Source organism: Bombina bombina, chromosome 3 (genome assembly GCF_027579735.1).
Source record: "Bombina bombina isolate aBomBom1 chromosome 3, aBomBom1.pri, whole genome shotgun sequence".
NCBI lineage: Eukaryota > Metazoa > Chordata > Amphibia > Anura > Bombinatoridae > Bombina > Bombina bombina.
Genome location: NC_069501.1, coordinates 1,003,619,162 through 1,003,646,182, shown reverse-complemented (window position 1 = coordinate 1,003,646,182; position 27,021 = coordinate 1,003,619,162). Strand labels below are relative to the sequence as shown.

The 27,021-nt window shown below is 38.7% G+C and overlaps 1 protein-coding gene across 1 annotated transcript in view; it reads right to left on the bottom strand.

The window, feature by feature from the left end:
* Window positions 1–27,021, bottom strand: part of NAB2 (NGFI-A binding protein 2) — a 67,384-nt gene that overhangs the window by 24,713 nt on the left and 15,650 nt on the right. The window contains exon 6 of the mRNA XM_053705517.1: window positions 22,730–22,927. Coding sequence (XP_053561492.1) covers window positions 22,730–22,927 — 198 coding nt within the window. The remainder of the gene's footprint in view (window positions 1–22,729; window positions 22,928–27,021) is intronic.

The following is a 27,021-nucleotide window of genomic DNA, read 5'->3' as shown; positions in this document are numbered from 1 at the left end:
CTCAGTTAGAACTTAAGTTAGCAGAAGTCGAGGATAGATCCAGGTGCAATAATATTAGATTCCGTGGAGTTCCTGAGTCGGTGGCTCCAGCTGAGCTACAGGAGTTTCTGATGGACTTGTTTCATGACCTGATAGGTACTCCGGAAGGCTTGATCAGCACCATGGAACGTGCACATAGGCATTGCGCCCTAGAACCGTGGCTTCTGATAAGCCACGGGATGTAATAGTTTGCTTCCACAGTTTCCTATACAAGGACAGACTAATGCAAGCAGCCTTCAAGAAGCCATCTCTCAGTGAGAGATTTAAAGATATACAACTCCTTCCCAATCTCTCAGCTCACACCCTTCAACAAAGGAGACATTACCAACCTGTCACTGTTACCCTGCGTAAAAACAGCATCAAGTACAGATGGGGATATCCCACCAGGCTCATTATTACCAAGGATAACCAAACCTTTGTGGCTGCAACATTGGCCCAGGGCCTCTCTCTTCTAACGACCTGGGGTCTCATACCCGAGCCACCCCCCACAACGAGATCCTCCTCATCCTAAGCTGCGAGCTTCTGCACCTGAGTGGTCTGTTAAAGAACAGAGAGTTAAAAGGGCTAGGATACCCCTGCCCACGGACGCTGATTAATACAAGTGACCTGTTATTCTTTTTGCAACTTGAAGACCTGTCTCTCTCTGCAGCGCCTATACAGGCCTAAAATTTCACTATATATTCTGTTCATATATGTTCTGAATGTTTCCCTAAACAAGTTAAGGGTCACTATATGGTTTAAGTGGCCTACGCTTCTACATGTTTCTTGTAGGCCTGCTCTATCTGTTACACCTTCGCAGGTCTAAATTTGCACTGCATGTTTTGTTTATGTGCTTCTCAATTGTTGATAAGTTCAGATAAACTGTTATTTATTAATATTTAAGTATGTGTAGTTTATGGAGCGGGGCTGATGATGTTCTCAGCACTATACACCTTGGTTTCTCACCTCATACCCTCCGCCCCCACTTAGAAGTCCGTGTTAGGACTCTTTAAGGTGGATTATTTCCACCACAATCTAGGGTTCTTTGTTAGAGCCCGCCCTACCCTTCCACTCTCTCCCTCAAATTCCCTATCCCTCCCTTGTAACACTATTACCTACTACCCCCTATGCCCTCTATTAGGTTATTAACACACAATGTTAGGGGTCTCAACTCCCCCCATAAGCGCAGCCTCTTATTAAGATCCCTGAAGCATCACAATCCTGATGTTGTGTTCCTTCAGGAGACCCACTGGTTAGATAGTGAACCCCTCAAACTTGTTTCCAAGACCTATACGCACATTGAAACGGCCTCTTTTACCAAAAAAGCTAGAGGAGTGGCGATCCTTCTACACAAGAGACTTGCCTTTGAGTCAATTAAAATTATTAAAGATGCTCAGGCGAGATATATCATTTTAATTTGCAAATTAAATCATGTCACCTACACCTTAGCCTCCATATATCTCCCAAATTCCAACCAACCGAGATACCTTAAGCATATCCTCCACGTCCTTGAGCAGGTACAACAAGGTAGAGTTCTTATAGCAGGGGACTTCAACATGGTCTGGGACCACACAATTGACAGAAAAACTACTTCTAGGACTATAGCGTCTTCTCCAGCCAAACAATTATCTAGTAGATTTTGTCATCTAATGTCCTGCTCAGGTTTCTATGACATCTGGAGAGCTATCCACCCACTACATTTTGACTATACTTTTCTCACCCACATAGACTGTACTCCATGCTAGACTACATCTTCTCCTCTGCGGATTCTCTAGACCTAGTCACACAAGCTAGAATTTCCCTCTGCACGTGGTCTGACCACGACTTAGTGCAGGTTGATATTAACTCTGCTAACAGCACCCGTTTGAGGCCCAATTGGCGTCTACCCCATAACATCCTAGAGGATGTGCCCTTCAGGGAAGACCTTCGAAGGGATATTACCCATTATATACAAGCAAACGATAATGCCACAGTTAGAGATGACACTTTATGGGGTGCAGCCAAAGCCACATTTAGAGGAATCCTGATCACCAAACAAGCACATCTCCGAAAGCAAGCTGGCCTGACCCTCTCGCAAGCCCACATTAAACTGAGACTCTTAGAAGAGCAAAATAGAGGTGCAATTCATGCAGACATTACGTCTCAAATCACTGCGGTCAAGAACCATATTTCTCAACTTGAACTCCGCAGAACTCAGGTCAACCTCACTAAGCTGAAACACATGTTTTGATTCATTGCTGGCCAATAAGATCAGAAACAGAACGGGGGCCTTGCGAATCCACTGCATACGAACCTCAGACTCTCATCTCCAAATCCCGTCTCACATTGGCAAGGCGTTTGCTGACTATTATACTAAGCTGTATAACATAGCCGCATTTGAATCTCCTAGGTCTACCCCTGAAGAGGTTCTACGAACCTACTTGGAGACCTTGTCGCTTCCCACACTATCCCTTGAGCAACGCGACCTATTAAGCTCCCCTTTTTCGCTCACGGAAGTCATGACAGTCATTAAAAATGCAAAATCGTTTAAATCACCTGGTCCAGATGGATACCCAGTTCATTTTTATAAAATGTTTCCTTGTGAGCTCTCCCCCTTATTACTTAAGTTTTTTAATCTAGCCAGAAGGGAAGGCCGCTTTCAAAAAGAATTTCTTGAAGCCGATATAGTCACCATCTTAAAACCAAATAAAGACCCAACTCTTTGCGCCAGCTACAGGCCCATCTCTCTGATAAATACTGACATTAAGTTTTACTCTAAAATGTTGGCCAACAGATTCGCTCAGTTTTTACCCTCCCTAATCGACTCAGACCAGGTGGGTTTTGTGCCCCAGATGGAGGGCCCGGATAACACGAGACGGCTACTTAATATCCTGACCCTCTCCTCTCGACTACAGAAACCGCTTTCGGTCATCTCTCTTGACGTGGAAAAGGCCTTCGACCACGTCAGATGGCAATATCTTTGGGCGGTTCTTGAGCGTTTTCGTCTTCCCTGCAATTTTATTGGGGCAATCAGGGCCCTTTACGTGACCCCCACAGCTTTTCTGAGCGGATTGGGCTTTCGCTCTCCTGCCTTTGCCATAGCAAACGGCACCAGACAGAGCTGCCCACTATCGCCGCTGTTGTTTGCCTTGTCAATCGAGCCTCTAGCAGAACAAATTAGGACTGACTCTCAGATACAGGGCATTACCGTGTTTGGTACTACACACAAAATCGCGCTTTTTGCGGATGATGTCACACTCTTTGCGACCCAACCCATACAGAATATTCCTAGACTCTTGGACATACTTGCCTCTTTTGGTGCCCACTCCTACTACAAATTAAACCTGTCAAAAACGGAAGTGTACACACAAGGGTTTACTGGCGAGCAGTTGGCCTTCATGAAAAAAAGTTTTAATTTCACCTGGACAGAACACTCTGTCCTGCACCTAGGTGTTAGGCTATCAAGTTGCTTTTCCCAGATTATTAAGGATAACTATATTCCCCTTCTCTCCTCGCTCCACGCCCTGAGAAGGGACTGGATCGTGCAGCATGTGTCCTGGCTTGGAAGAATTGCTGCCTTAAAAATGTCCTTTCTCCCAAGACTTACCTACCTTTTCCGATGCCTCCCTATCAAGATCCCTAAATCCCTCCTGCTCCAATTCCAGAGTGGGTTCACGAAATTTATTTGGCAGAATAAACCTCTCAAGGTGGCACACAAATTACTCCAACTCCCTAAAACTTCTGGAGGTGTAGCATCTCTGTCGGTTTCCAGATACTACGATGGTGCTATTCTAACCCATGTGTCCCAATGGGGAGTTAAACTATCCCATTCTAAGTGGAGAGCGATTGAGCAAGCCTCTTTACCTCATCAAATTAGTCTACGCGACTTAATTTGGACTCCGCCGCATTGCCGTAGAGAACTAGAACTAATAAACCCAGTTGTTGCTGGATGTTTTGACTTTTGGGACAAGGTTAGACACCACCCACACATTGTTCCGCATCCCTCCCCTGTCACCTCTATAGCAGGTCTCCTTTCGGGCCTTCAGGACTCTCACCCCAATAAATGGATTCAAATGGGGGTTAATCAGGTGTCAGATCTGTGGTCCGCATCCACTCGAGCTTCCTTCAAGCAGCTTCCCCAAATCAGTGGAGACACTCAAATACCTCCCTACTTGCCCTTTGAATTTTATAGAATCAAGGGTTTTTTAAATAGTTGGGGATTTAAGCCAAACCTCGCTCGCCCACTGACCCTATGGGAGACCATTTGGGATCAGGGTGCCAGGCTCTGCAGGCCCCTATCTCTCCATTACGCAATGCTTAGTGGTACGCAATGCCCTGAAACACCTTCCCATATGGCCATCTGGGAGAAACTCTTGGGGGTGGGTATCCCTCCTGATGTCTGGGAACGTGCCTTCTGTTTAACACAGAAGGCCATACACTGCGTAACGCTCTATGAGGTTTACTTTAAACTCTTATCTCATTGGTACTATGTGCCTACTAGGCTGGTGAAGATGTTCCCGAGTGCGTCCCCTGAGTGTTGGAGGAAATGTGGTCATAGAGGTACAGCGTTTCATATATGGTGGGAGTGCCCTGTGATTCAACCTTTGTGGTAGCAATGTTTTGCATCCCTTTCACGTATGGGTGTTCCCCTCCCTAAGTCACCAGCTGTAGCCCTCCTACATTTACACCTTCCTGTTCTCCCTAAACATCACTTATACATCTGTATTTACCTATTTATGACTGTCAAACACTCCATAGCCTATTCGTGGAAAAAAGAGCTCTCTCCTAGTTGGTCCACAGTCAGTAACAGAATGGCATACTTATACACCATGGAGAAGGACATCTTTTATAAACTAAACAACTCTGACCTGTTTGAGCTGGTCTGGGCAGACTGGAAAGAACAATATGATACTGACTGGAAGCCAAACATATCGGCTCAGGACACTTGACTGCTGAATCCACCTCTTCCCCGACTTGCACGTAGAGATGCTTTTCTATGCTTACATCACCCCCTCACTCTCTGTATTCTGCCCCCCCATTCCCCCCCCAACTCTCCTGCCTCCCTCCACTCTAAACATATAAGTGAATTTGAGGGGGTACTTAAATATCCCCCTCGTACTACCAAATCATATTTAAAATCCATTCTTTACATTTTATCATACTGAGTTTACGACCTAGAAGTGAGACCTAGAAGGAATTATTGTTTAGTTGAGTACCTCCTCCTTTTGCCCCTACCTTCACTATCCTGACATAAAATATATATGAGGAGATTGGGCATGATACACATGATTAATTACTGATTGTTTTATTTATATATTTGTTTTTCACGTGTATACTTGGTCAAAGATATCACATTTTTGTCAGCATACCTGTTGTAACTCACTTGAACTGTAACTGCCTTTTAATCATTATATTTTACATCTTTTGACTTTAATAAAAATATTTGAAAAAAAAAAAAGAGAGAAGCGCTCAACCTGGGAACGAACAATAGCATAATAGCTAGTTCTATGGCTAGTTACCACCCAAGAAGCAGCCTCTTTTTGCTCAACATGCGGGAATCCAGACGTGAACCCATTGCTCAGTGTGCCTAGAAGGATATGGCTGCACCTCACTGACGAGGCCCACAATAGGCCGAAACGTACGTCTGGCTGTTTTTCTTGTTCAGAGAGGGATTGCTTGGTATTTCGGGTGCAGAACTGTACTGTGAAGTCAGGATCAGACTGATATGCTTCAGGAAAGTTCTTCTCTGTGAAAGGCACATGTTGAGCAAAAAGAGGCTGCTTCTTGGGTGGTAACTAGCCATAGAACAAGCTTTTATGCTATTGTTCGTTTCCAGGTTGAGTGCTTCTCCCTTTTTATTTATGCAAATTATGACACTTAGAGAGGTCTCCCTAAGTGTGATGCGGGAATCCAGACGTGGACCCGTTGCTCAGTGTGCCTAGAGGGATATGACTGCACCTCACTGATGAGGCCCACAATAGGCCAAAATGTACATCTGGGGTTTTACTGTTTCTCTCGTTCAGAGAGGGATTGCCTGGTATTTCGGGGCTGAACTGTACTGTGAAGTCAGGATCAGACTGATATGCTTCAGGAAAGTTCTTCTCTGTGAAAGGCACATGTTGAGCAAAAAGAGGCTGCTTCTTGGGTGGTAACTAGCCTTGGAACTAGCTATTATGCTATGGTTTGTTCCAAGGTTGAGCGCTTCTCCCTTTTTATTTATGCAAATTTAGACACTTAGGGAGGTCTCCCTAAGTGTGATGCGGAAATCCAGACGTGGACCCGTTGATCAGTGTGCCTAGAGGGATATGACTTCACCTCACTGACGAGGCCCACAATAGGCCGAAACATACGTCTGGGGTTTTACTGTTTCTCTCGTTTAGAGAGGGATTGCCTTGTATTTTGGGGCTGGACTGTACTGTGAAGTCAGGATCAGACTGATATGCTTCAGGAAAGTTCTTCTCTGTGAAAGGCATATGTTAAGCAAAAATAGGCTCCTTCTTGGGTGGTAATTAGCCATAGAACAAGCTATTATGCTATTGTTCGTTCCCAGGTTGAGCGCTTCTCCCTTTTTATTTATATAAATAAACCTATTAACCCCTAATCCGCCGCCCACCCACTGCGCCAACACTACAATAAACCTATTAACCACTAATCCGCCGCCAACCCGCATCGCCAACACTACAATAAACCTATTAACCCCTAATCCGCTGCCCACCCGCTGCGCCAATACTTCAATAAACATATTAACCCCTAATCCGCCGCCAACCCGCTTCGCTAACACCTAAATAAATCTTGTAACCCCTTATTTGCCACCCCATTACGCACGCAAATACTAAAGTAAATCTATTAACCCCCTAAAACTCCCAAACACCCACATTGCAAATACTCAACTAAACCTATTAACCCCTAAACCGCCAAACACCCACATCGCGACAAACTAAATTAAACTATTAACCCCTAAACCTAACACCCCCTAACTTTAAATTAAAGTTACAATATAACAAACTTAAATAAAAACATACCTGTGAAATAAATAAAACCTAAGCTTAAACTATAAATAAACCTAACATTACTATTTTAAAAAAATGAACACTACCAAAAATAAAAAACCTAAATTACAAAATTAAAAAATCCTATGAAAAAACAAACAAATATTACGAAAAATAAAAAAAATCTAAGATTACAAAAATAATAAAAGAAATTATCCAAAATAAAAAAATTCAATCTAATCTAATACCCCTATAAAACAAAAACAGCCACCCCAAAATAAAAACACCCCCTAATCTAACAATAAACTGCCAATTGCCCTTAAAAAGGCCTTTTGTAAATTACCGCCTAACAGTAAAACAACCCAACCCACCCAACCCCCCAAAATAAAAAAGACCTAACTCTAAAAATTCCTAAGCTACCCATTTGTATGGGCAATCAGCTCTTTAGTGCCCATTAAAAAAAAAAAAAAAAAAAAGCCCTAATCTAAAAAAACAAACCACCCCAAAAAAAAACAAAAAACTAACACCAACTCCAAAGTAGGTACTTACCATTCCTGAAGTCGTGCAGAGAAGGTCTTCTTCAAGGCGGCTCCATCTTCATCCAGCGCGGGCCATCTTCTTTCTTCATCCCGTTGGCATGGAGCGAAGGGGGCACGGAGCGGATAAGGAACGGCGGTCGATTTGAACAGCCAATAGGATTTCAGTAGCTCTGATCCTATTGGCTGATTTGAAAATTTCAGCCAATAGGAATGCAGGGTACCCCAATATAAAACAGGTACCTTGCATTCAATCTTCAGTGTGCGGCAGACGATCGCGTGAAGAGGACCCTCCACGTCAGATGTCTGCGCGGCCGCTGTTCCAGCTCTGCTTTGGACCGTCTTAGCTCCGCGCCACCGGGATGTAGATGAAAGATGGTGCCGCCCAGGAAGAAGATTTTCGCTGCCTGGATGAAGACTTTGCTCTGCCTGGAAGAAGATGGATGTCCGGACTTCAGGAATGGTGAGTACATTTTTAATGGGCAGCAAAAGAGCTGAATTCCCATACAAATGCCCCTTTAGGGGCAATGGGTAGATTAGGTGTTTTTAGAGTTAGGTCTTTTTTATTTTGGGTGGGTTGGGGAGGGTTATGTTAGGGGTTCATTTGTAATTTTTTATGTAAAAGAGCTGATATCTTTAAGGCAATTTGTTAGATTAGGGTTTTTTTTATTTTGGGGTGGCTTTTTTGTTTTTATAGGGGTATTAGATTAGGTTTAATTTTTTTATTTTGAATAATTTTGTTTAATATTTTCTGTAATCTTAGATTTTTTTTATTTTTCGTAATTTTAGATTTTGTTATTTTTTGTTATGTTAGGTTTTTGTTTTTTTCGTAGTGTTAGGATTTTTTAAATTAGTAATTTAGGTTTTTTAGTTTTGGTATATTTTATTTTTTTAAATAGTAATGTTAGGTTTATTTATAGTTTAAGCTTAGGTTTCTTTAATTTCACAGGTACGTTTTTATTTATTTTAAGGTAGTTATATTGTATCTAATTTATAGTTAAGGGTGTTAGGTTTAGGGTTTAATAGTTTAATTTAGTTTGTCGCAATGTGGGGGCAGGCGGTTTAGGGGTTAATAGGTTTATTTAGGTAGTCACGATGTGGTGCGTCGGGGGTTTAGGGGTTAATAGGTTTATTTTAATATTAGCTATGTGGTGGGCCGGCGGTTTAGGGGTTAATAGGTTTATTTAGTGCTGGCGATGTGGGGGCGGAAGATTAGGGGTTAATACTTAAATTTAGTGATGGTGATGTGGGTGGGTGACGGATTAGGGGTTAATATGTTTATTGCAGTATTTGCGATGTGGGGTGGCGATTTAGGGGTTAATAGGTAAAATTTAGGTAGCCGCAATGTGGGTGGGCGGCGGATTAGGGCTTAATAGGTTTATTTAGTGTTGGCGATGTGGGTGGGTGGCCGATTAGGGGTTAATATGTTTATTGCAGTATTTGCGATGTGGGGTGGCGATTTAGGGGTTAATAGGTAGTTTATGGGTGTTAGTGTACTTTGTAATATTTTTGTTATGAGTTTTGTAAAACATTTTTGTTTTAGCAAAATTCATAACAACTGGCCTTTGATTGCGGAATGGATCGTGGCGGTATAAGCTATAATGCTAGCGGAATAGCCGGACCGCACAACCTTTAATACGGATGAGCTGAATATTCCACACTCAAAGGCCATTTTTTGAGTGCAGAATGGATCGTTGCGGTATAGACTAAAACGCTAGCGGTAAAGCCGTACCGCCACAACTTGTAATACGGGTGAGATGACTATTCCGCTCGCAAAGGCCAATTTTTCAGAGGTATAGCCGTACCGCACAACTTGTAATTTAGGTAAAAGAATCTGACAGTTAATAAGAACCGAAATGGCCCATCAAGCATACCCATAATACATGTTACTATTTTCTTAGGATAGCATTATGCATGTCCAATGCATTTTTAAAATTATTTTACAGTCCTTGAGTTTACAACCTATATTGGAAGTTTATTCCATGAATCCACCACCTTTTCTGTAAAAAAAAAAAATGCTTCTTCCCATTTCTACTGAATCTGTTACCCTCTAACTTGTGACCCCTTGTTTTGGTATTTCTTTTTTTGTGGAAAATGCTTTCACCTTCTACTTTACTAAGTCCCTTCATACATTTGAAGGCTTCTATCATGTCACCTCTTTCCCTTCTCTCCCCTAAACTAAACATATTTAGATCATAGAGTCTTTCTTTGCATGTTTAATATTTTAGACCATGTACCACTTTAGTAGCCCTTCTTTGAACAGTTTCTAGTTTATATATATCCTTCTAGATGTATGGGGAGATATCTATGAAGCCGTCAACTTTGTTGAATTTGACGGCACAATACGATCGCCTAACATCGCGGCCGCGGACCTGAATACGCTCTCCATATTTATAAAAAAGCCGGCAAAAAGACGCGCACCAAGTACAGGGCAATGAACATCGGACTGTTGTTAACTAGCAGTCATCGATCTCGCGTCTATTCGGCTTTTTATTTATACCCTGTCACTAAACGCCGCCACTATACTAAACTGTTTAACCCCTATCCCGCCACTCCCGGACCCCGCCGCCACTAAATAAAGTTATTAACCTCTATCCCGCCACTCCCAGACCTCACCGCAACCTAAATAAAGTTATTAACCCCTTTCCCGCCGCTCCCGGACCCCGCAGCAACCTAAATAAAGTTATTAACCCCTATCCCGCCGCTCCCGGACCCTGCCACCACTAAATAAATGTATTAACTCCTAAACCTCTGGCCTCCCACATCACTACCACTAACTAAACCTATTAACCCCTAAACCGCCAGCCCCCCACATCGCCATAAACTAAATTAAGCTATTAACCCCTAAACCTAACAACCCGCTAACTTTAAATTAAAATTACCACATCCCTATCTTAAAATAAATTTAAACTTACCTGTAGAATTAAAATAAACTATTTTTAAACTATTAATTACCCTACCCTAACTATTATACTAAACTTAAATTAAACTACCAATTAAATTAACTAAGTTACATATTAAAAAAAAAACTTACCCTACTCAAATTATTTAAATATACTATTTAACCTTATTAAAAATTACTAAATTACAAAAAATAAATAAATACTAAGTTACAAAAAATAAAAAACACTAAATTACGGGGGGGAAAAACACATCATCAAAAATAAAAAAGAATTACACCTAATCTAATAGCCCTATCAAAATAAAAGCCCCCCCCAAATAAAAAAAACCCTAGCCTACAATAAACTACCAATGGCTCTTAAAAGGGCCTTTTGTGGGGCATTGCCCCAAAGAAATCAGCTCTTTTACCTATAAAAAAAAATACAAACACCCCCCAACAGTAAAACCTTCTACCCCCACAACCAACCTCACCAAATAAAAACCCTATCTAAAATAACCTAAGCTCCCCATTGCCCTGAAAAGGGCATTTGTATGGGCATTGCCCTTAAAAGGGCATTTAGGTCTTTTACTGCCCAGACCCTACTCTAAAAATAAAACCCACCCAAAAAACCCTTAAATAAACCTAACACTAACCCCAACGATCCACTTACAGTTATTGAAGTCCCACTTGAAGGATATATCCAGCCAGCAAGAAGTGTTCATCCGGACGGCAAGAAGTCTTCATCCGGGTGGCCTCTTCCATCTTCATCCAGCCGGAAAAGTCTTCATCCAGATGGCATCTTCTATCTTCATCCATCCAGCATGGAGAGGGTCCATTCTGATGACATCCGGCACTGAGCTCCTCTTCAATACGGTCGCCGTGGTAAACTGGAACTTGAATGCAAGTGACATCATCCAAGATGGCGTCCCTTGCATTCCTATTGGCTGAAATGTTCCAATTAGCCAATAGGATTAGAGCTGCTAAAATCCTATTGGCTGTTCCAATCAGCCGATAGGATGAGAGCTCAATTCTATTGGCTGATTGGAACAGGCAATAGGATTTTAGCAGCTCCAATCCTATTGGCTGATTGGAACCTTTCAGCCAATAGGAATGCAAGGGATGCCATCTTGGATGACGTCACTTGCATTCAAGTTCCAGTTTACAGCGGCGACCGTATTGAAGAGGAGCTCCCCGCCGGATGGAGGAAGATAGAAGATGCCGTCTGGATGAAGACTTCACCGACTGGATGAAGATGGAAGAGGCCGCCCGGATGAAGACTGCTTGCCACCCGGATGACGACTTCTTGCCAGCTGGATGGATCCTTCAAGAGGGACTTCAATAACTGTAAGTGGATCGTCGGGGGTTAGTGTTAGGTTTATTTAAGGTTTTTTTGGGTGCGTTTTATTTTTAGAGTAGGGTCTGGGCAGTAAAAGACCTAAATGCCCTTTTAAGGGCAATGCCCATACAAATGCCCTTTTCAGGGCAATGGGGAGCTTAGGTTATTTTAGATAGGGCTTTTATTTGGGGAGGTTGGTTGTGGGGGTGGTGGGTTTTACTGTTGGGGGTGTTTGTATTTTTTTTTACAGGTAAAAGAGCTGATTTCTTTGGGGCAATGCCCCACAAAAGGCCCTTTTAAGAGCAATTGGTAGTTTATTGTAGGCTAGGTTTTTTTTATTTTGGGTGGGCTTTTTATTTTGATAGGGCTATTAGATTAGGTGTAACTCTTTTTTATTTTTGATAATGTGTTTTTTTTTTTGTAATTTAGAGTTTTTTATTTTTTGTAACTTAGCGTTTATTTTTTTGTAATTTAGTAATTTTTAATAAGGTTAAATAGTATATTTAAATAATTTGAGTAGGGTTAGGGTTTTTTTAATATGTAATTTAGTTAATTGGTAGTTTAATTTTAATGTAGTATAATAGTTAGGGTAGGGTAATTAATAGTTTAAAAATAGTTTATTTCAATTCTACAGGTAAGTTTAAATTTATTTTAAGATAGGGATTTGGTAATTTTAATTTAAAGTTAGCGGGTTGTTAGGTTAAGGGGTTAATAGCTTAATTTAGTTTATGGCAATGTGGGAAGCTGGCGATTTAGGGGTTAATAGGTTTAGTTAGTGGTAGTGATGTCGGAGGCCAGAGGTTTAGGGTTTAATACATTTATTTAGTGGCGGCGATGTCGGGGGGCGGCAGATTAGGGGTGTTTAGACTCACAGTTTATGTTAGGGTGTAAACGTAACTGGTTTTCTACCATAGAAATCAATGGGATATCTGGCAGCATCGAACATAGGCTTTCGCTGCTTTCAGACTCCCATTGATTCCTATGGCACCCGAGGCCTCCAGGAAGGCGGATTGAAAACCAGGTACGCTGGGCCAGAATAGCCGCAAGCATACCTGTTAACTATTTGATAACTTTGAAAAAGTGTCAAATAGAGCCGAATGTGTATTCGGGACATCTGTAATGACGTAAGCATCGATCTGCATCGGATTGAGACCGGCGGATCGTATGTTACGTCACAGATTTCAACTTTTGCCGGTCTGTAGGCTTTGATAACTAGGTTGGATCGAGCTTGCAACAATTACGCTGCGGAATTCCAGTGTATTTGTGGTTGACGGCTTGATAAATATCCCCCATGGTCTCCAGAACAGTACACAACATCCCAGGTGAAGCCTTACTAGTGATCTGTAAAGTGGCATAACCCCTATTCCGCCGCTCCCCAACATCCCAAAACACTGAATTAAACTATAAACCCTTAAACCTAACACCCCCCTAACTTTAAATTAAAATTACAATATAACTCTATTTAAATAAATAAAAACTTACCTGTGAAATAAAAATAAACCTAACATTAAACTATAAATGAACCTAACCTTACTATTCTAAAAAAACAAAAAAACTATCAATTAAAATATCTAAATTATAAATTTTAAAAAAAAACTAACACTACGGAAAAAAATAAAAAAATCTAAATTACAACTAAAAAAAACAAATCCTACGAAAAATTTAAAAAATCTAACGCCTAGATTTAGAGTTTGGCGTTAGCTGTCAAAACCAGCGTTAGGGGCTCCTAACGCTGGTTTTGGGCTACCGCTGGTATTTAGAGTCGTGTAGGTAAAGGTCTAATGCTCACTTTGCAGCCGTGAATTTTCCATACCGCAGATCCCCCTACGCCATTTGCGTATCCTATCTTTTCAATGGGATCTTTCTAACGCCGGTATTTAGAGTCTTGGCTGAAGTGAGCGTTAGAAATCTAACGACAAGACTCCAGCCGCAGCAAAAAGTCAGGAGTTAAGAGCTTTATGGGCTAACGCCGGTTCATAAAGCTCTTAACTACTGTGCTCTAAAGTACACTAACACCCATAAACTACCTATGTACCCCTAAACCAAGGCTCCCCACATCGCCGCCACTCTATTAAAGTTTTTTAACCCCTAATCTGCCGACCGCACACCGCCACAACCTACGTTATCCCTATGTACCCCTAATCTGCTGCCCCTAACACCGCCGACCCCTATATTATATTTATTAACCCCTAATCTGCCGCCCCCAACGTCGCCGCCACCTACCTACAATTATTAACCCCTAATCTGCCGACCGTACCTCACCGCTACTATAATAAAGTTATTAACCCCTAATCCGCCTCACTCCCGCCTCAATAACACTATAATAAATAGTATTAACCCCTAATCTGCCCTCCCTAATATAGCCGACACCTAACTTCAAGTATTAACCCCTAATCTGCCGACCGGACCCCACCGCTACTCTAATAAATTTATTAACCCCTAAAGCTAAGTCTAACACTAACACTAACAACCCCCTAAGTTAAATATAATTTTTATCTAACGAAATAAATTAACTCTTATTAAATAAATTATTCCTATTTAAAGCTAAATATTACCTGTAAAATAAACCCTAATATAGCTACAATATAAATTATAATTATATTGTAGCTATTTTAGGATTTATATTTATTTTACAGGTAACTTTTTATTTATTTTAACCAGGTACAATAGCTATTAAATAGTTAATAACTATTTAATAGCTACCTAGTTAAAATAATTACAAAATTACCTGTAAAATAAATCCTAACCTAAGTTACAATTAAACCTAACACTACACTATCAATAAATTAATTAAATAAAATACCTACAATTATCTACAATTAAACCTAACACTACACTATCAATAAATTAATTACATAAAATACCTACAAATAAATACAATTAAATAAACTAACTAAAGTACAAAAAATAAAAAAGAACTAAGTTACAAAAAATAAAAAAATAATTTACAAACATTAGAAAAATATTACAACAATTTTAAGCTAATTACACCTACTCTAAGCCCCCTAATAAAATAACAAAGCCCCCCAAAATAAAAAAATGCCCTACCCTATTCTAAAATAAAAATAGAAAAGCTCTTTTACCTTACCAGTCCTTAAAAGGGCCTTTTGCGGGGCATGCCCCAAAGAATTCTGCTCTTTTGCCTGAAAAAAAAACATACAATACCCCCCCCAACATTACAACCCACCACCCACATACCCCTAATCTAACCCAAACCCCCCTTAAATAAACCTAACACTAAACCCCTGAAGATCTTCCTACCTTATCTTCACCACGCCGGGTATCGGTCCAGAAGAGGCTCCGAAGTCTTCATCCAAGCCCAAGCGGGGGCTGAAGAGATCCATCATCGGGCTGAAGTCTTGATCCAAGCGGCGGCTGAAGAGGTCCATCATCCGGCAGAAGTCTTCATCCTATCTGGGCAGAAGAGGACATCCGGACCGGTAGACATCTTCATCCAAGCGGCATCTTCTATCTTCATCCATCCGGAGCGGAGCGGAGCCATCTTCTTCCAGCTGACGCGGATCCATCCTCTTCTACTGACGCCTACTCGCCGAATGACGGTTCCTTTAAATGACGTCATCCAAGATGGCGTCCCTCGAATTCCGATTGGCTGATAGGATTCTATAGGATAGGATAGGCGTGGTGAAGATAAGGTAGGAAGATCTTCAGGGGCTTAGTGTTAGGTTTATTTAAGGGGGGTTTGGGTTAGATTAGGGGTATGTGGGTGGTGGGTTGTAATGTTGGGGGGGGTATTGTATGTTTTTTTTCAGGCAAAAGAGCAGAATTCTTTGGGGCATGCCCCGCAAAAGGCCCTTTTAAGGGCTGGTAAGGTAAAAGAGCTTTTCTATTTTTATTTTAGAATAAGGTAGGGCATTTTTTTATTTTGGGGGGCTTTGTTATTTTATTAGGGGGCTTAGAGTAGGTGTAATTAGCTTAAAATTGTTGTAATATTTTTCTAATGTTTGTAAATTATTTTTTTATTTTTTTGTAACTTAGTTCTTTTTTTATTTTTTGTACTTTAGTTAGTGTATTTATTTGTAGGTATTTGTATGTAATTTATTTATTGATAGTGTAGTGTTAGGTTTAATTGTAACTTAGGTTAGGATTTATTTTACAGGTAATTTTTTAATTATTTTAACTAGGTAGCTATTAAATAGTTATTAACTATTTAATAGCTATTGTACCTTGTTAAAATAAATAAAAAGTTACCTGTAAAATAAATATAAATCCTAAAATAGCTACAATATAATTATAATTTATATTGTAGCTATATTAGGATTTATTTTACAGGTAAGTATTTAGCTTTAAATAGGAATAATTTATTTAATAAGAGTTAATTTATTTCGTTAGATAAAAATTATATTTAATTTAGGGGGGTGTTAGTGTTAGACTTAGCTTTAGGGGTTAATAAATTTATTAGAGTAGCGGTGAGGTCTGGTCGACAGATTAGGGGTTAATACTTGAAGTTAGGTGTCGGCGATGTTAGGGAGGGCAGATTAGGGGTTAATACTATTTATTATAGGGTTATTGAGGCGGGAGTGAGGCGGATTAGGGGTTAATAACTTTATTATAATAGCGGTGAGGTCCGGTCGGCAGATTAGGGGTTAATAAGTATAGATAGGTGGCGGCGACGTTGGGGGTGGCAGATTAGGGGTTAATAAATATAATATATGGGTTGGCGATGTTAGGGGCAGCAGATTAGGGGTACATAGGGATAATGTAGGTGGCGGCGGTATACGGAGCGGAAGATTAGGGGTTAAAAAAATATGCAGGGGTCAGCGATAGCGGGGGCGGCAGATTAGGGGTTAATAAGTGTAAGGTTAGGGGTGTTTAGACTCGGGGTACATGTTAGGGTGTTAGGTGCAGACTTAGGAAGTGTTTCCCCATAGGAAACAATGGGGCTGCGTTAGGCGCTGAACGCTGCATTTTTGCAGGTGTTAGGTTTTTTTTCAGCTCAAACGGCCCCATTGTTTCCTATGGGGAAATCGTGCACGAGCACATTTTTTAATCTGGCCGCGTCCGTAAGCACCGCTGGTATTGAGAGTTGCAGTGGCGGTAAATATGCTATACGCTCCCTTTTTGGAGCCTAACGCAGCCCTTCTGTGAACTCTAAATACCAGCGGTATTTAAAAGGTGCGGGAGAAAAAAAGCACCCCTTCTAACGCAAAACTCTAAATCTAGCGGTAAGTTTACTAAAAATAATAAACACTAAAATCATGAAAAATAAAAAACACTAAGATTACAAAAAAATAAACAAAATTGTCAAAAATAAAAACAAATTACACCTAATCTAATAGTGTCAATCACCCCAAATGAACACGTTCGGGGTGTTTTATATCCATTAACTCAGAGGTGATGGAGAGGGTAAGAAGCAGCAGGCTCAAAATCAGCATACGCCCATAAATTATTTTGTCCCTGTATCTGATATTGTAGTCGTGTCTTGATATTTGAAAGCTGATGAGGTTGTCTCATTTTCATTTTTATTTAGTTTGTCCTTACTTTTTCAACCCCTTAAGGACCAGCGGCGTACCCTGTATGTCGCTGGCCTTTTTTTGGGACTTGATTGTTTTATAGCGTGGTCTTACCACCAGCGTTGAGACTGCTCTATTCCACAAAGCCTGCTGGAGGGAGTGCATTAATAGTGTGTTCTTGCTAGACTTGTGCTATTATGTCCTGAAAAAACCCTTAACGACCAGTGACATACAGGGTACATTGTGGTCATTAAGGGGTTAAAGTTTCTTTTGTGCATTTATTAAGGTGGACTTAGTTTCTCCTTTTCATTTATTTGTTTTATAAGGTTTTGTGGGCATTTTCGTGATTCAAGTATCCTTAACAGTGATGTTTGAACCAGGCAGTAAAATGTTAACAGTTGCAAGATAGAAGCAGTCCATTGATTTAAATGAAGGTTAACTTATAACTCATTTCTCTGGATAGGAGCAGGTACAAATCTATATAAAATGTCCACATCTTTTGGGCAGCGAAGTTGCAGCAGGTTTTGTTCCAGTGATTTTACAATTTTTTTGAATCAAGAGCATTTACATTTTGATTCTCAAAAATATACATTGCTTTCAAAACATGTTAGAATGAATAAAATATATGTTTTTAGTACTGATTCTCAAAGATTTATAATTAAAGTCAATGGGGTCAATTTTTCAATTGCCGGATGGACATGATTCGCTGTAGCGAATCATGTCCGCCCGACATCTTGTGAAATGCTTGTGCAATGCTGCCCTCTGCACATTTGTGGCCAATTGGTAGTAGGGGGTGTCAATCATCCCGATCGGATCAGATTGGGATGATTGCAGTCTGACACCTAAAAGGTAGCGGAGACGTTAAGGAGCAGCGTTCTTATGACCGCTGCTTCTTAACTTATGTTTCTGGCGAGCCGGAAACTTCGGGAGTAGAAAACAGCATCCGCTGCTTGCTATATCTACCCCTATGGGTTAGGTTACAGGATGTTACCTACCTCTACCGAGACCTTTTTTACCAGCACTACCTACAAGTAGCAAATCATCACACTTCACTTGCTAAAAATGGTAGCAAAAACAAGGCAGCAAGAGCTCTTGAAGAGTGGCCAGAGGTTGTACCTGATTATACTTGTAGTGGGATTTCCAAATGCATTGTAGCTAACAAATCATACGACTCCTGCTACAAATGTACATCTCTTCTTGCGGCAAATGTATTGTTGTTGTTTTATTTTTTTTTAAATAAACATTATGGGGCCTATTTATCAAAGAGTCTACTATGTTGCATTCGCGGGCATCAATACGCTTGCCAAACATCGCCAAACATTGCGGCCGCGGATCTGAATACGATCTCCTTATTTATCAAAAAAGCCGTCAAAAACACATGCGTCAAGTACGGTGCGAAGAGCATCGGACTGGTGTTAACTAACATTCATCGATGTCGCAGCTATTCGGGTTTTTCCCAACTTTATTTATATCATTTCATTACTGTCCACGAACAAGCACATTTCTCTTTAGCACATTATTGTATATAGTATAAATGTATTCTTTTTCTGAGCAGGACTAATTGTGAATATAGCAAGTAGACTAGCGACATATTTGGTGCAAAGTGGATAGTGAATTATTCTAATTCTTTTTAATATTGTACATACATATTTTAGTATCTATATACTGTATATATATATATATATATATATATATATATATATACACACACACACACATATATATATATATAGATGTGTTCAGCTAGCTGCCAGTAGTGCAATGATGTTGCTTCTGCAAAGGATAACAAGAGAATGAAGGAAATTTGATAATAAAAGTAAATTGGGAAGTTGTTTAAAATTGTATGTTCTATCTAAATCATGAAAGAATATTTTGGGGTTTCCTGTTCCTTTAAGAGCTGGGCCAAGTTTCTCTCTGCACCTGTCTAACCCCTCCTGATTGCAATCTATTTTTAAAAAACAACCCTTCACATGTGTTATAAAATGGGCTGGCATATAAGATGACATTTCTTACTGAAAAAGAAATTCAAGAGAAGGAATAAATACACTGAAAATAGCATGCCAGTAAAGAGGTGATTTTAATTTCTGCTGTATCTGAATCATGACAGTTTAATGTTAGGTGGGCTATCCCTTTGAGCTATTATCTTAAGATTAAATTGAATCAAACATCAATTCGATTTTTAAAATCCTTGTCTAAAATATTACACTGTGTGTCCTAATGTCAGCATCAATCTTTATCTTTAATACTAATTTCACATATACATACTTTCAAAGTATAATACACAATGTAACAAATGGCACTTTACAAGTTCTGATGAGTGATCAATGACACAAGTATCGAGAAATTTGATTCGTTAGTGATAGTTTATAATGTGTATTTGAATCAGATTGGGTGATGTCATAAATCATGTGATTATGCATATTCCAATCAAACACCTAGATTACGAGTTTTGCGTTAGAAGCTGTGCGGTGCTAGCGAGCAGTTTATGCTCACCGCTCACTTATAGACAGCACTGGTATTACGGGTTTTTACAAACCAGACAAGAAGTGAGCGTTGAGCATAATTTTGCTCATTACCGCACTCCAATACCAGCGCTGCTTACGTTAGTGGTGAGCTGGTGTAACATGCTAGTGCACGATTTCCCCATAGGAATCAACAGGGAGAGCCGGCTGAAAAAAAGTCTAACACTTGCAAAAAAGCAGCATAAAAACTCCTTAACGCAGCCCCATTGATTCCTATGGGGAAATAAAATTTATGTTTACACCTAACATCCTAACATGAACCCTAAGCACCCCTAATCTTACACTTATTAACCCCTAATCTGCCGCCCTCGACATCGCTGACACCTACATTATAACTATTAACCCCTAATCTGCCGCTCCGGACACCGCCGCCACCTACATTATACTTATGAACCCCTAATCTGCTGCCCCCAACATCACCGCCACCTACATTATATTTATTAACCCCTAATCTGCCGCCCCCAATGTCGCCGCCACCTACCTACACTTATTAACCCCTAATCTGCCGCCCTCGACATCGCTGACACCTACATTATAACTATTAACCCCTAATCTGCCGCTCCAGACATCGCTGCCACCTACATTATACTTATGAACCCCTAATCTGCTGCCCCCAACTACATTATATTTATTAACCCCTAATCTGCCGCCCCCAACGTCGCCGCCACTATTCTAAATTTATTAACCCCTAAACCTAAGTCTAACCCTAAACCTAACCCCCCTAACTTAAATATAATTTAAATAAATCTAAATAAAATTCCTTTCATTAACTAAATTATTCCTATTTAAAACTAAATACTTACCTATAAAATAAACCCTAAGATAGCTACAATATAACTAATGTACAGGCAAGTTTGTATTTATTTTAACTAGGTAGAATAGTTATTAAATAGTTATTAACTATTTAATAACTACCTAGCTAAAATAAATACAAAAGTACCTGTAAAATAAAACCTAACCTAAGTTACACTAACACCTAACACTACACTATAATTAAATTAATTCCCTAAATTAAATACAATTAAATACAATTAAATCAAATTAGCTAAAGTACAAAAAAAACAAACACTAAATAACAGAAAATAATAAACAAATTACAAGATTTTTAAACTAATTACACCTAATGTAATCCCCCTAACAAAATAAAAAAGCCCCCCCAAAATAAAAAAAAGCCCTACCCCACACTAAATTACAAATAGCCTTTAAAAGGGCCTTTTGCGGGGCATTGCCCCAAAGTAATCAGCTCTTTTACCTGTAAAAAAAAATTACAAACCCCCCCCAACATTAAAACCTACCACCCACACAACCAACCGTACTCTAAAACCCACCCAATACCCCCTTAAAAAAACATTACACTAACCCCTTGAAGATCACCTTACCGGGAGAAGTCTTCATCCAAGCCGGGCGAAGTGGTGATCCAGACGGGCAGAAGTCTTCATCCAGATGGCATCTTCTATCTTCATCCATCTGGCACGGGTCCAGCTTCAAGACATCCGACGCGGAGCATCCTCTTCATCCGACGGCTCTTCTGGAATGAAGGTTCCTTTAAATGACATCATCCAAGTGGCGTCCCTTCAATTCCGATTGGCTGATAAAATTCTATCAGCCAATCGAAATTAAGGTATAAAAAATCCTATTGGCTGATGCAATCAGCCAATAGGATTGAGCTGGCATTCTATTGGCTGATTGGAACAGCCAATAGAATGCCAGCTCAATCCAATTGGCTGATTGGATCAGCGAATAGGATTGAACTTCAATCCTATTGGCTGATTGCATCAGCCAATAGGATTTTTTCTACCTTAATTCTGATTGGCTGATAGAATTCTATCAGCCAATCGGAATTGAAGGGACGCCATCTTGGATGACGTCATTTAAAGGAACCTTCATTCAGTGTTAGCCGTCGGAAGGAAGAGGATGCTCGGCATCGGATGTCTTGAAGATGGACCCGCTCCGCGCCGGATGGATGAAGATAGAAGATGCCGGCTTGGATGAAGACTTCTCCCGGCTTCGTTGAGGACTTCAGCCCGGTTGGATGAAGACTTCTCCCGGTAAGGTGATCTTCAAGGGGTTAATGTTAGGTTTTTTTAAGGGGGTATTGGGTGGGTTTTAGAGTAGGGTTGGTTGTGTGGGTGGTGGGTTTTAATGTTGGGGAGGATTTTTAATTTTTTTTTTACAGGTAAAAGAGCTGATTACTTTGGGGCAATGCCCCGCAAAAGGCCCTTTTAAGGGCTATTTGTAATTTAGTGTAGGGTAGGGCTTTTTTTATTTTGGGGGGGCTTTTTTATTTTGTTACTACTTCGGATTGAGATTGTGGGATCGTATGTTACATCACAAATATGTCATATATGAATATGAATCTTTTCAATGTTCTTTAAATATATATTTGTGGGATATGTGCATACATTATTTGTTAGTTATTTTAAGATTTTTGAAATTAGAAAAATGTTACTTATTTATATAATTAGATTGTATTACAAGTATAACTGTTTTTTTTATAAATATAAATACATTCATTATTTCTTGTAACTTACAAAAAAACAAGGGAAGGGAAAATCAATCTTATTCAAAACCACTACAGCTACTTTGCTCCTAGAGCTAATCGACTTCAACTCTAACACATGGACTTGCAGCTACTGGAGCTGTTGCTATGGTTATGTAAGCAAAATATTTGACTGAAGCTTCTTAAAACTACAAACCCATACAACTTTGTATTATGTACCTACCTATGATCACATGTACGTAGCAAGATCAGGTGATGTTGTGCAATACATAAGTGAAAATTGACTTGCTACGTAACAAAACAAAGAAGCTACTTTTTCTTGTAGCAAACCCATTTTTTACAAATATTGTGTAATCTAGCCCTATGATGTGACACAAAACAATCACAATTTGTTGGTCAAATATTAGAGCAAACTAATGTGAGCAAAGTTCAAGCATTTAAACAGTTGCTAAGAAATTAGAAATATTTATATATTTTTAGTCATTGACGTTCTTTACCTGAAATATGAGCTGTACTAGGTACACACAAACTTAAGCGACCCAATCGATCACGTGACACAAGCCTGGCCAATCGTAGACCTTCATCTATTAGAGTCTGTTGAATAAGTTGTCTGCTCCAGGGACTTGAGTGAGGCAGAGTTACTGACAGATCTGTAGGAGGAGCACCAGGTGAAGAGGCTATTCTCACTGCAATTGCTAAAGAAGAGAAATAAATGTATTTTACCGTTGTACTAGCATTTCACAGTACCATAATAATTCATTAAAGGACCACTCAATGCAGTATAATTGCATAATTAACATGTGCATAATAAAAATAAAATAATTTAACACCTACTCTGAATTTAAAATAAGCAGTAGATTTTCTTACAAATTTATTTGTTCCCCCATTTTACGGCCCCTGTATCATGTGACAGACATCAGCCAATCACAGACAGGTATACGTATACCCTATTAGCTTGTGCACAGGCTCAGAAAGATCTTGTTCCCCAGAAAGTGTGAATATAAAAAGAAAGTGCACAAATTTATAATGGAAGTAAATTGAAAAGTGTCCTAGAACTGCATGGTGTATCCGAATAACGAAAGTTTATTTTTAATTTGAGTGTCCCTTTAAGAAATATCTTTAAAATACCAGTGTATAATTATCTAGTTTAAGGCTTGACAAGGTCTTTGTGGCACCTAAAAAATTGACACTAACACTGAGTTAAAATGCCCTGACATAGGGCTTGTTTCCATTGAACCGCAATTCGGTTTGCAGTTTTCCATCATTACCAGCAGCCGGAGGATAAAAAATAATAGAAGCACAAAATTACACCCAGTTTTCATTGAACGTGCAAACTGCTAAATTATGGACAACTTCCGACTGAGTTTCACCTAACATTATGGCATACGGAGGTCTAGTTTCCATTGAGTTGGTAAAGTTTGTAAACTGGTGGTAACATAAAATTTCTCCATAGGCTTTAATGGAGATAAATGTTTTTATCACCAGTTTACAAACTTTACCAACTCAATGGAAACGAGCCCTGAATTAGGTGTAAAAGAGGAAAAATAATCTTCTTGAGGCTTAGTTCCCATTGAGATATTAAAGTTTACAAACAATGCAAGTGTCCTAAATAATCCATACAATATATCTATATTTTTTGCAGTATGTCTAATCATTTTTAATAAAAAAATTATATTTCAATAACGCTCCTTAAGATTTACAATAAAAAGGACAGAATTCTGTAAGTGAAGAACATATATGTACAGTAAATATACAGTAAAACACAAATACATACATATATAAGTGTATATATATATATATATATATATATATATATATATATATATATAAACTGTATATGTGTGTGTGTACATTGGATCCCTTTGCAGTCAAATACATGAAAACATGAAATAGTATTTTTATTAAATATTAATATTTAATAATGTGTTTAATTCTGCATGTGCTATAAATATTTTACATTCCAATTTTCTTCACATAATTGAAAATGTTTTATGCATTTGTAAATAGATATTCCTTAATATATATATATATATATATATATATATATATATATAATTGTATATACTATAGATAGATAGATAGATAGATAGATAGATAGATAGATAGATAGATATTTTACCAAAAAAACATATATATATATATATATATATATATATATATTTTATTATTATTATTTAAGAATAAATAGAACATATTCTTCTATGTGAAGAACATTGAAATGTGAAATATTCATAATTCATGTCGGGTTGAGCGCACTTGAATAAACGCAATCAGGTTAGCGCGTGAGTATGGGTGTTAGATTTTTTTCAGTATTTGCACTCCTTTGAAGTCTATGGGGGACTTCTATACGCAGTTGTAAGAAGTTAACGCAGTCGCGATAGTTTCACTTTTTGCGAGTGTTAGGTTTTTTCTACTTTGAATTCATAATATGAGCACAACCTGATGCGTGCAAAAAAACCTCCGTCTAGTGACGTTATCGCTCAAGCGGGAGCGCTATTTTGTGTTCCACTTGCAATCTAGCCCAAAATGTTTAATTATTCACACTGAAACAACTTTGCCTACACTTTTGCAATCTTCCCCTGCTTTTCCTATAATTTAAATCTGAAGATTTCTGATGCGCATATAAAAACTGACTTTAACCTCTTAAGGACATATGACAGAATTTTTCCGTCATAAAACAATTGAGCAAACTGAAAGCTGCGGCCTTAAAGGGTTAATGCCCTTTATTATTATTTATTATTATTATTCTTTATTTATAAAGCGCCAACAGATTCCGCAGCGCTGCCCATGGGTACAAGGATAACAGTACAGTGGAGAAACAATACGATAAGACACAAAATTTTACAGACAAATACAGGGGGAATTGAGGGCCCTGTTCCCGTGGGAACTTACAATCTAGAATAATAATAATAATAATTTGTAAGAGGTTAAATCATTTGAGTGTATGTCACATATATGTGGTTTAATATTGCCACTAATTAATTAATAATGGGCCAGATTACAAGTGGTGCACTGACGCACCCTCTCAAGCGTTAATTGCGCTAGAAGTAAGCTTTTTGGTCAAGTTGCGCTCATATTATGAGTTGAAAGTAAACTGTTCTCACTCACATGCTAACCCGACGAGCCCAAAAAAGCAGAAATTACAATATTTTACATTCCAATGTAATTCACATAACAGAAAATGTTCTATTTATTCATAAATAAATATTTCTACATATATCTGATGGTATTTTGGTACAATATATATCTATACATATATATATATATATATATACATACACACATACATGATTATATATATAGGTTTATATGTGTATATATGTCTGTAAATACATATGTACACATAAAAATACATAAATACACATGTATACATATATAGACATATATTTATACATACATATCCATCTTAAGACATGTATATGTATGTATGTCTATGTTAAAACTCTTTCACTGCCTTTTTTTTCCAACACCTGAGACCTCATATCTTTGAGCCCTTATAACTTTTGTGTGCAATATTTAGTAAATAATTTTTATTTCATTGTGTCATTATGAGTGCAACTGTTCATTGTAACATGTTTTTGATGTGTTTTGTCCAACTTTTTAGTTTAAAAAAAACAGTTAACCAGAAGTCCCGGTAATCATTTTAGAGTAAATCTCGATTGCGAACAAGCGATCGCATTTACTCGTAATACCAGCAGTAAGCCTAAAGACGCAAACTCCCATGGTAAACCCCTTATCACTTGCGTGCAAATGTTTGCACTCCACTCGTAATCTGGCCAAATATTATTACTGTGTGCTTTAGCTAATCCATTGTTGCTGCATATGGTATTGGCAACCAAATTGTTAAATCACTGTTTTGTCACGTGGCTCCCAAATTTTAAAAAAAAGCTGCCCTCAGAGCTAATTTATCACATAAAAGTCTTGTAACAAAGGGGAAGATTTTCCTTTTGTACTTGCAAAACCAAGGACTATTTTAGGGAAAACTCTAGGAGGGAGATCTCCCACAATAAATGTTTTAGCTTTATGTCTACCTAGAATGAATTGTTGCCTTTCTAGCATATTTCACAAAGTATTTTACTCAATATAGAGAAGGTCAGATACATTTATTTTGTGTGCTAATTTAAACATGTGCTTTCCTCCATTTCCAAGAGGGTCTGGAGGCATTAAGTGCTTAAAGGGACATTCTAGCCAAAATTGAAATGCACATTGGTTCATTTTAGTTTTGAATAGAAGCATTTTTGCAATATAGATGTATTATCAAAAAATGCTTCTAGTATAAGCTATAGCTGTTTCAAAAGTGTATTTAAGTATGCAGTGTGTACCAGCATTTTAAACACAAGGTGTTTGAATCATCTGGTAATGACTCAATTTGTAAATTGCTGACATCATACAAGCCCAACTGTCTCCCTGAGCAGCTGCAGTACTTAAAATGCTGGTGCACTGAGAATATCTAGCTATGCTTCACATGCACATGCAGAGAAAAATGTTAACACTATAAAAGAGAGATAACTCTTACTAGAAGCATCTTTGCCAATACATGTATATTACAAATATGTTTCTATTCAAAGATGTAATTCATCTATGCACATTTAAATTTTGACTGGAATGTCCCTTTAATACTGTTATTTTAAGATTGTCTGTGTACAAAATAATATTACATTGAGTCTAAAATGTCTGCCTCTGATTGGCCACAGCAATGGCGTTGAAAAATATTGATGCCACCATAATATTTATTGTACAAATATCACCTATGCTTTTATATTAAAATAATGTGGCCAAATTCTACTTA